Here is an 11,424-nt window from a genome sequence, read left to right as displayed (position 1 = left end):
CAACGATAATCTTACTAGCTAATCTTTCTTTGCCCCCATTAATCTATTTCATCAGTGTATGTATACAAATTATAAATTGTTAGTGCTTTTTCAACACTAGTAATACTAGCTTAAATATGAAGAGTATTAAGTGTAAATATCAATACGAATGCAATAAATTTGAGGATTAATTATGTTATTTTTTAGGTGATAAATAATAAATTATGTTGGATATAATTCATAATTTTTTTTCTGTTAATATTTTAAAAAGTCAGCATAATTCATTGTTTGTGACCTCAAAAAATAGTTAATAGAGTTTAGTTATGAGGATTACGTTCATGAATTTTTTAAGTATAAAAGTATAATATGATCAAAGTTTGATATATGAATAAAAATCAAAATCATATTATAGTGTAAGAGCACAATTATAAATTCTTAATAACTTTATTATTATAGTGAAACGTTGAAATTGAATTTAATTTGATCTCATTAAATCCACTGAAACTGTCTTCATTTATCTATTCTAAATTATTAATGTGAAATTAAAAAAATAATGGTAACAAATTAGATACCAAAAATTATCAAATAGTTATGATTTTTATTTAAAATAATGTTTTGATCTTACTTCGGATGAAACAACATTTTAGGTTTGGTTCCTTTTGAATTTTGTAATTCCTTCCAAATTTGTTCTTAAAAATGTCTAAAAGTTTAAATTATCTTTGGTTTTAATTTTGAATGATACTAAACTACATAAATACTGGAATAAAAAATAAGTTCTTCGGTTATGGAATTGAGGTTAACTATTTAATTATTAATGTATATTTTAAAAGTTTAATTCCCTGTCTTTATCATTAGTCATCTTAAACAGAAAATTATAAATAAAAGTTAATATGTATTAAATACAATCACTTACATCTTTATCTTATATCTGTATTTATAATTTTTAGAATAAACTTTTGATTAATATAGTCTAATTGCAATCAAATTGTTGCTAATCATACTTTACACTAAATTATTTAGTGTTAGTGGTAACGTCTTTAGATACTCAAACTAATCTCTTATATAAAACTGAACATATATATTCTTACTTTACAATAAGTATGATATTTTCTTTATAAAGTTATTTTTCACTATTTTTTATGTATAGTTATAAAAATATAGTTTTCAGCATAATTATTATATAATACAAATTTTAATATAACTACATATAAATTAATTGTTTTTAAAAATTTGTATAAACTAATTAATACGTAAACCGATTTTAACGTATAAACAATCTAGTTTCGTTTTTTCTTCTTATAACTTTTCAGAAAAGAAACTAGCATAAAAATTCATCTAAATAAATATATTCATCATTAAAAATAGTTTAGTATATAAAAGTTTACATTACAAACTCCCTCATTAAAATGCAATATTGTTAAATGATGCTAATATAGAAATTGTTTGTAACTTCAAACTTGAACTCCATTATTTTAAAATACTTGTTAATATTTATCACCTCTTATTGTTTTTTCCTGTCCCTTTTCCTGATCTATATTTATACTTCATTCTCTTTTTATTTGTTATTATATAAATAGCACCCATGTGTTATTTTCCAAAATTATAAATAATATATCAAATAAACCATTTAAAACCAACTTAATTTCAAAATACCAAAATAGCCAATAAACGTTACAAGAATAAATAATAATGTATTATTAAAATAATAAATAAGTGCATACAAATGCATTTTTTTTTAATCATACCAGTAATATAAATCATAAAGCATGGTCCTGTATAAATATTTTATATATCAATATATGTATATAACTCTTTGCTTGTTTCGTGTCAACTGTAACATTATATATATGTTTTGTTGATTTATAATTCTCACATTAATGTGAATCACTCTTTTTTTATTATATATCAAGACAAATCAATGCAATACTTATAATTAGTGAACTGTAATATCACAAAAAGTGGTGTATTGTATTGTCATAGTTGTTCTATGATGTTATAACACAAAAATATACTTTTCCTTTTAAGTTAAGAAATTTTAATTTTTAAGATGCTTGGATGTGTTATGAAAAATAATATTGACCCAATTTTATTAATTTATAATAAAGGTTTTAGTTGCATAAGGTATTATTAAAACATATTTTGTTTGATTTTTCATAATTAGTATCCAACAAAATGTCCATTCTCACAATGAGGGTAACATTTATTATGTCTTAGAACATTATTACAGTGTGGTTGATAATTCACCTTATGTGCATCAAATATATCATTTGAATTTATATGATAGGTTTGATTTAAAAAAAAAAATGTCCTGGTAATGTAAAAAACTTTAAATAATGTCGTGTAAGTAAAGTTGTGACAATAAACTTAATCTCACCACCTAGTTTGAGAACTATGTAAGATAAGTTAGGTAAAAAAGTTGTGACATAAATTAATTTAATAATTTTTGGCCCAATTTGTTTAATTTGTATCTTATAAATCATGACAATCATTTTATAAAATAATATTATACTTTTTAAAAAATATAATATGTTTTTTCTTTAAAAAAAAAACTTACTTGCATTACAATCTATGTATCAAATTATTATGTCTAAATTTAAAATTAGTTTAATTATTATTACTTTAACTCAAACTATTAATTTTTTTAAAACAAGCTAAATTTGACATTTATACAAAAATATTGTAGATGATGTAGAAACTCATCAAATACAAATATTTTAGGTGGCTTGTAGGGTTAATACAAATACACATTAAAGTTGATGTATGATAGTAGATTATCCAAATTTTAGTCAAATGATTATAGTTTCGTTGTCAAAGTTTATAAAACATAATGTACTTTGCACTTTGTGGTGCATGAGACACTTCATGCAACCAATTTGTAGTGTCACTAGTATGAAGGAGAGTTTAATGTGTGAATTTTAATGAATCTTGAGACTTTGTATAAATTATGATACAAATAAAAAATAAATGGATTTGATTATCTTTCATTTAATGTATATATATGGAATGACAACCATTGGATCCATGTAAATTTTTGTGTTTATATTTTTCTATCAAAATTATCTTGTTATGTTCAGTGATTCAATTCTCATCAACTTAATCTTTTATGTTATCAATTTTTTTGATATTTGTTTAAATTGTATCTTGACTTGTTTAATTAGTGTCATTCAACAATTGTGAAATAGATAATAATTGCACATCACATCCATGGTTGATCATCCCTACATATTTGTTGTTACATGTTTTTCTCAAAATATTTAAACAAATGTTTCAACTCCATTTACAAATTAAGAGAGATATTAGTTCACGAGTATAAATAAAATTAAGATATGACATTTTGTGTCATGTTCTTGATATTACAATCACCAATAACTTTAAAGATTATTTTTGTAATTCTAGATACTTCTTGTACACAAAAAAAACTAGAAATACAAACAATTTAATTATGATTATGTTAAGTTTATTAAAAAGAAACATAGAGACATAAGTAATCTTTATTTACTAATTCAAACAATAAAACATCTTTAATCAAACTTCAAATGTATGTTTTATAATTGGTGCAAAATTATTCTTATATTGGTTTATTACAAACAATACTTATGATAAAAAGAAAGAAAATATTTCTACTAAATTTCATACATTATTTAGAAGTGGATGTGATAAAGATAAAGACAAGGATAATTTTGAATGATTAAAAATAGATTTATCTTAAGTTATAATTTGAAAAAAAAGCAAAGTTAAGGTTCTGAATTGTGATGGTGATAATAGGTCTGACATGAGGTGACTAATGTCCAAGTGGGCTTGAATAAATGGGTGTGGCGAGGGGCTGCGTGTGGTTTTTTGTCACGCTATTTTGTCAGAAAATTATTATTTCAACTTCCCCTACACTACAGGTGTTTACAGCCATGAAAGAGAATACAACAACAACAACCATTCTTCTCCCAGACCACATTATTCAACATCATATTTTTAACCTTTTACAACACTTTCAAAGGTTCCTCTCACACAACCTTTGTAAAAACACGCTTCTACATGTGACTTTTCTTTCTTAAACATTCTATCTATGGAGTGAACATACATTTTCATACATAATAACTTTATCAGTGTCCGTACACAAATATATATACTAAAAAAACTAATACATGTTCAATTATGCACCAGACTGATCATTCATGTCCACACGTGTTTATGCATATGAACAATGAGTAGCTTATCTTTGAAAAAACTACAATTCAGCAAAATCTAATAGTTACAAACAGTCAAAAAAAATCAAATTAACCTGTCAGAAAAATCATTTTATACAATTTCTCTAATGATGATCCTGCATAAAATAATATTAAGATATCAGAACTAGTATTTATACACATACTAGCTAGATTTCTTTAATAAAAACAAGTTCATTTATTGATTTCTTAACCATTGATGTCTTTTCCATAACTTTGAAAAAAAATTAATTAAGAAATCAAAGTTCATAATATCTAACTTTTCACTTTACTAAGAAAAGAGTGATATCACATATCACATCAGAAAATTTTTTCATGTGTCACAAGTCATAACTGATGAGAAAAGGTTCGAATGAAAATGCATTATTTTGCAACGCCGAGAGCAACTCAACTAGGGTTGTGTTTGGAGTATTTATTACGAAACGGTTCTCTCTGAATGTGTTTGTGTGTGGTTATATCTTTTCATTAGCCTTTGAACCGAAGTGGTTCAAAGATTTTCAAAGTGCCCTAGGATATCTTCTACGCGTCTCCTTTCTATTGTATGCGCGTGTGTATTGCATATCGTCTTCAGAAAGAGAAAATTCAGAGTATATAAATATAGTTTAAATATACTATAAATGATCTCTCATCTCTATGCTATAAATGTTTTTTTTCAATCTTTGAGCTCTTCAAGAATTTGACCCTTCTTCTTCTCCTCCTTCTGCTTTTCTTCATACCCTTTTCATATAAAAACTATATGCTGCTGCTGCTTCTTCTGCTACATGCACAAACCGCTACTACTTTCATCCTATATATAATCTACTTCTCAAGAGTTCTTTGAAGGTTTTGTGATCTCTTTGTGATATTCAATAAGCATTATCACCACTCATGGGGTCTATGAACTTGTTGGGGTTTTCTCTCTCTCCTCAAGAACACCCTTCTAGTCAAGATCACTCTCAAACAGCACCTTCCCGTTTTGGCTTCAACCCTGCTGGAATCTCAAGCACTGATGTTGCAGGAAACTGTTTTAATCTCACTTCTGACTCAACTCCTCATCTAGCCAATCTTCCTTCTTATGGCGGCATATATGACATTCACAACACCGTTCAAGGTTTTCACTCTCTTCCATAACTTTACATCTAACATGTCTTGCTTTTCTTGGATTTTCCACCAGTGCAAGCCCTTCACTATTCCACATACCAAAAATGGAAAAATCCTAAGAAGGATTTGTTTTTGGTTGATACTATATATTTCAAAGTGGTTGGTTTTTTGCTTTTCTTTTAATCTTTGCTTCTCATTTCTCAGATTGGAAAGAGAACTACAACAGTCAAAACTTGCTGTTAGGAACTTCATGCAGTAACCAAAACATGAACAACGATCAACATCAACATCAGCAACAGCAACCAAAGCTTGAAAACTTCCTGGGAGGACATTCATTTGGAGAACATGACCAAACCTACGGTGGTAACTCAGCCTCAACAGATTACATGTTTCCAAGTCAGCCAGTGGCCACCAGTGGCGGCAGTAGCACAAGCAATAGTAACTCCATAGGGTTATCCATGATAAAGACATGGCTGAGGAACCAACCACCACCCTCAGAAAACAACAACAATGAAAGTGGAGGTGGGAACAGTGGAAGTAGTGTGCAGACTCTCTCACTTTCTATGAGTACTGGTTCACAATCCAACACTTCACTTCCTGTTCTCTCTGCAAATGTGGAAAATGGAGAGAGTTCTTCAGATAACAAACAACCACCAACAACTACTGCACTTGATATCACCCCAACAGGAGCCACTGAATCTGCACCCAGAAAGTCCATTGACACCTTTGGACAAAGAACTTCTATATACCGTGGTGTAACAAGGTTTTTTTTCTCATTTTATTTACCCTAATAAAAAATCTGTATCACTATATTTTAAATTAACTGTCCCAAATCTTTCATATCTGCTTCAAATCTCAGTTAAAAGGTTACTTCAGTCAGTTCATTGTTGTTGGAACAAGTTCCCTTTTTTCTTTTTTTTTTTACTTTTTATTTTGAAATGATGATGAAATTATTCCGTTCTGTTTTTACTTTATTGAAGGCATAGGTGGACTGGGAGATACGAGGCTCATCTGTGGGATAATAGCTGCAGAAGAGAGGGACAAACTCGCAAAGGAAGACAAGGTAAATGATCTACCATGTTCCTCTAGAGTTCTATGCTTAATGTTGTCAATGTTTTTCTTTTTCTTTCTTTTCCTTTTCATTGTTTATTACTAACCGACACTGTTTATCTGTGTTCCTCGTCTCGACATCCATTATGGGACAATGACTTTCTTCAACATACATGACCTTTTAGTTTACTTGGGTGAGTAGAAAAATATACACTTATGTTGAATTATCTCTTTTTTTTTTTCCTTAAAAAAGTAAAGAAAAGAACCATAAAATTCGTTAACATTGGTGATCATTTGTTGTTACTACTTTCAGGAGGCTATGACAAAGAAGAAAAGGCAGCTAGAGCCTATGATTTGGCAGCACTAAAATACTGGGGAACAACTACAACAACAAATTTTCCAGTAAGCTGTCATTTCTTGATTTTGTTTTGTCACTTTTTTTCGTTTTTTTTTCCTGTTTATGTTCACTAAATTAAGGTTGCTGTTTGCACACATTGCTTTATACAAAGTTGGTATTGGTATTAACGAAACAAGTTATGGCATCATGGTACTCGAGGGCAGATTGTTTAGTTGGTGTCCCTGTAGGATGAAAAAAGTTTCCTCATTTGATGGGATGTGTCTTTTCCTAGGAGGAACTGTTATTTGTCTGATAATGCAAACTATGTATGTGTACATGATCACTTGATGTAATCTTTTGACATGGAATACTTTATGTCTCCCTCAACAATCAATGCATTTTAGATTAGCCACTATGAGAAGGAGGTGGAAGAAATGAAGCACATGACCAGGCAAGAGTACGTTGCGTCATTGAGAAGGTATTTGCAAGTGTCAAATACAACTTTTATTAATTTTTTAAACAATGATATTCACAATAAAAAATCTCATTGATGCAGGAAGAGCAGTGGGTTTTCTCGCGGTGCATCCATTTATCGAGGAGTAACAAGGTATATAGTTGACTATATATATAGACTCTATTATGTACACAAAAGTCTATAATACATATATATGTGATCAGCATGGTAAATTAAAATTACTTTTTTTTTTTTATTTGAAGCATTTGCAATAATTTGGTATTTGAATTTTAACTGATGTTAGTTTATGCTATGTTTATATCATATATATAGTATGGTTCTGTTAATTTAAATGATATATGATTGCAGACACCATCAACATGGTAGATGGCAAGCAAGGATTGGGAGAGTTGCAGGCAACAAGGATCTTTACTTGGGAACATTCAGTAAGCTTATATTTTAGACCCAAAATCATTTGAAGCAGATATGACAGTCTTTCATCAAATTTGAAGATATGCATACATAGAATAATTTCAGTCATCGAATTTTATTTTTTAAAGGAAGAACTTTGAAAAACTTAATCATAGAGTCTGTTGTGAGAAGCAACTAGATAGAAGAAGGTAGGTAAAAAGTGAACATCACCTCGAAGCAACAAAAATGAAGAAATTAAAGACACATTTATTGCCATTCAGGTGACCAAATGATAATAATGATCTGCAGAAATATTAATTTCATAAAGTAAATGTGCATGTTTGATAACTGACGAAATTAACGCAGTTGCAGTGCATGCATTTGATCCAAAACCAATGAAACTGCATCTATGTTTTTTTACTGATGATAAAATTTTCAGGCACTCAAGAAGAAGCAGCAGAGGCTTATGATGTTGCGGCCATAAAATTCCGAGGACTGAGTGCTGTTACGAACTTTGACATGAGCAGATACGATGTGAAGAGCATACTTGAGAGTACTACTTTGCCAATTGGTGGTGCCGCCAAGCGTTTGAAGGACATGGAACAGGTGGAACTCAACGTGGAAGCTCATAGAACAGACCAAGAAGATCATCATAGCAGCATCTTGAACTCTCACCTTACTCAAGGTATCAGCAACAACTATGCAGGAGGAGGAACAGCAACAACTCATCAGAACTGGCACAATGGTCTTTCATTCCACCAACCTCAACCTTGCACCGCCATGCACTACCCTTATGGACAGAGACTATGGTGCAAGCAAGAACAGCACGACAATTCTGATACCTCTCATCCTTTGTCTTATCCTGAGATTCATCAACTACAGCTAGGGAATAACGGCACACACAACTTTTTCCACACAAATTCCGGGTTGCACCCTATCATGAACATGGATTCTGCTTCCATTGACAATAGCTCTTCGTCTAACTCGGTGGTTTATGATGGTTATGGAGGTGGTGGGGGCTATGTGATACCTATTGGGACTGGTACAGTTGTTGCAAGTGACGGTGATCATAATAATCAAAGAGGAAGCAATGGTTTTGGTGATAATGAGATGAAGGTACTTGGTTATGAAGGTGTTTATGGATCGAATGATGCTTATCATGCACATGCAAGGAACTTTTATTATCTTTCCCAACAGCAATCAGCTTCTGTAGATGCAGTGAAATATGATCAAGGCTCTGCATGCAACACTTGGGTTCCAACTGCAATTCCAACTCTTGCACCTAGGTCTACCAGCATGACTCTCTGCCATGCTGCTCCACCCTTCTCGTTATTGCATGAATAGATGGAAAACTGGGGAGAAGTTTGAGTCACCAAGGTGATGATCACAATGATGCATATATTTCTGACTTTCTTCTTCCTCCTAATTTGACAGTGTGCACCTTTTCAAGATTAGAATATAGTGTTTCTTTCATCATCTCTAACTTGCAGATCCTTATTTCACTAGGGTCTGGTCTAAGTAATCTAGCTAGCCTCAAGTTTAGACATGGCAGAACCATTTGCTGTGAATTTTGGTGATTAACATGTGGACAGATAGATCATTGGGATGCTTCTTTCTTTATTTTCAACGGGTTTTGTAATTCTGGAATAACAAGGATCATACAAAGGGTGGAGTTTTCATCAATGTATATGCTTGGCACTAGCTTTTTCTTAACAAGAATTCTTCCTTTTTCATATATTACTTAAATTTAACAAACGTGTGTTGATATGTATATGTTCTTGTTTAATTATTCAGAAATAGAGGAATGTCAATATGATGCAATGAGAATAAAGTGAGAGAATGAGTATAAAAACTAAAGTTGTAAGCACATGCATAATATAAAAAGTAAAGGTGTAATGTTTAATAAGTTGATTATTCATGAATAGTAGTAATTAAGAAAAAATGATTTAGGAAGATTGTGAAGAGACAGACAGAGAAAGAAAAGTGACAGTGTTGTTTGGTTTTACATAGGTAGTATAGGGGTGTTGTGTTTTGGTGGTGGTTCATTGAAAGAGAAAAGAACAAAGTGAATATTTCTTTTTTATTTGGCCTTTTTCACTCCTTGTTTGTTTGTGGTGAGGGTGATAAAAATGATGAAGAATGAATATAATAACAAGAGTTGAATAAGTGATAAAAATGGCATGAAAACAAGTGAAGGAAACAATGAGGGAAGGAAATCGAAATTCATCGGAGAAATCAGCGGAGTACCCGTGCCTCCTAGGAAAGAAAACCTAATATTATTTTATGAATGATTTCTGTGTCTGAGCATCTGCTTGTTGCAGATTGTTTTCACCCTTATCCATGCACAAACACTGCCCTTCTTCATCAAAGAGATTTCCAAGAAAAGTGAACTTTGTTAAAGTGTTGTAGCATGTACTAGTGTAGTGGGTCGCAATCCTTTTCCTTACTTTTTGTTCCCATGCTTTATCTCTCTATTTATTACACTACTAACTTTTCATCAATATAACTTTAACCCTAAACTAAACCAATTACCCACATTTTCATTTACACACCCTTTTGCATTTATACTTCAAAAATGAATTCTTTTCAGAAAAAAGATGTAAACTTGAAAAAAAAAATTAATTTTTAGTGTGTGAGTAATTGCATGCAATCAATTAAGAGATAAAGCAACTTTATTCATAATTAACTTTAACCCTAAAACAAATTTCAATTACCCACCACTTTCATTTATACACAATTTCTTCAAAATAATTTTTAGTGTGTTAGTAATTCTTCAAAATAATTTTTTTGAAAAAAAAAATGTAAGCTTTTAGTTGTTTTTTGGAAAAAAGTAATCCTTAGTGTGTTAGTATATAATTGCTTGCTATCAATTGACATGCAAACATATAAATATAAGCTTATAGATTACATAAATTATGATGTCCATGCAAACATTAGCCATCGTAAGTATTAATTAAAAGGCAATTATTCTAAAGTTTTGCATGTATGATTAATATTCATTAACATGTCTCATCACTTGGTAACTCAATCCTTAGGTTTTGACCCCACTGCATGGCTTTAGTGGGTGAGTGATGGAACCACCAAATTAGGGGCCCAGAGGTTCCTATTTAACCATTTTTTAAGCTATTTTCATGCTTTTTGGGTATGGGATATAATTTGTTGGACTTGAGCAATATATAGCTAGTGACATCTTTAGCTTGAACTTTTGTCTTTTACTAAAAAAGCAAGTAAAAATAGTGTTGGCAAGACCTTTTTTTAATGCTTCCATTGATATACTTCTTTTATTTAATAACTTGTAAATAGTCTTTTTGAATAAGGGTATACATAAACAATATTTTTTTGACAACATTTAAATATCATCATATGTGTTATTGTGTGATTGGTCCAAATGACACAATGACACTACCATAGACCAATCACACAATGACACATATGATGATATTCAAATGTTATCAAAAAAATGTTGTGTAAGTATCTTTATCCTTTGAATAAAGTGTATAATTTTCCACAAAATTTATCCAATGTTCATTATTTCAAAGACTGAATAAGAAAAGGTGTGTTAGAACAATAATTTTGTTTATTGAAGTTAAAAACCCTTTTGATGTTGGAAGTTTGAAGAGATTATGGGATTTGGGTTGGAATAGTCGAATATTAAAAAAATGCATGCTTCATGCATGTGCGTCTGTGTCTAAGTTCTCAAATAGAATCCTATCGTAAGCTAACAAGCTCTAGGAATGCTCATTCATGTCTTTTTCTTGGGGCTTTTATTAATTTATCAAATCCAATGCCCTAGCTTTGTGCTTGTGGAAACTCTGTTTGGGATTTCAACTTTTTTGACTTTGACTACCTACCCTTCCTTCCACTATTTATCAACATTCTTTATATAATAATAA

At 30.5% G+C, this 11,424-nt stretch overlaps 1 protein-coding gene across 1 annotated transcript; it reads left to right on the top strand.

Annotated features, from left to right (window-relative positions):
• The first annotated feature begins 4,709 nt into the window (after window positions 1-4,709).
• On the top strand, window positions 4,710-9,214 carry LOC106779575 (AP2-like ethylene-responsive transcription factor BBM1). The gene is made up of 9 exons (XM_014667702.2): window positions 4,710-5,289; window positions 5,484-6,042; window positions 6,260-6,342; window positions 6,515-6,523; window positions 6,643-6,731; window positions 7,071-7,144; window positions 7,223-7,273; window positions 7,490-7,566; window positions 7,971-9,214. The coding sequence occupies exons 1-9, from the start codon at window positions 5,067-5,069 to the stop codon at window positions 8,873-8,875; spliced, it is 2,070 nt and encodes a 689-aa protein (XP_014523188.1). The 5' UTR covers window positions 4,710-5,066; the 3' UTR covers window positions 8,876-9,214.
• The last annotated feature ends 2,210 nt before the right edge of the window (window positions 9,215-11,424 follow it).

Source organism: Vigna radiata, unplaced genomic scaffold (assembly GCF_000741045.1).
Source record: "Vigna radiata var. radiata cultivar VC1973A unplaced genomic scaffold, Vradiata_ver6 scaffold_363, whole genome shotgun sequence".
In the NCBI taxonomy this organism is placed as follows: Eukaryota; Viridiplantae; Streptophyta; class Magnoliopsida; order Fabales; family Fabaceae; genus Vigna; species Vigna radiata.
The sequence above is the reverse complement of the archived record's forward strand: the minus strand, read 5'-3'. Positions and strand labels throughout refer to the sequence as shown.

Bases quoted from the DNA above. Each gene is read 5' to 3' on its own strand.
- LOC106779575 (XM_014667702.2), top strand. From the start codon at position 5,067: ATGGGGTCTATGAACTTGTTGGGGTTTTCTCTCTCTCCTCAAGAACAC. The intron at 7,145-7,222 runs GTATTTGCAAGT...TCATTGATGCAG, and splicing joins TACGTTGCGTCATTGAGAAG to GAAGAGCAGTGGGTTTTCTC. The intron at 7,567-7,970 runs GTAAGCTTATAT...TAAAATTTTCAG, and splicing joins TCTTTACTTGGGAACATTCA to GCACTCAAGAAGAAGCAGCA.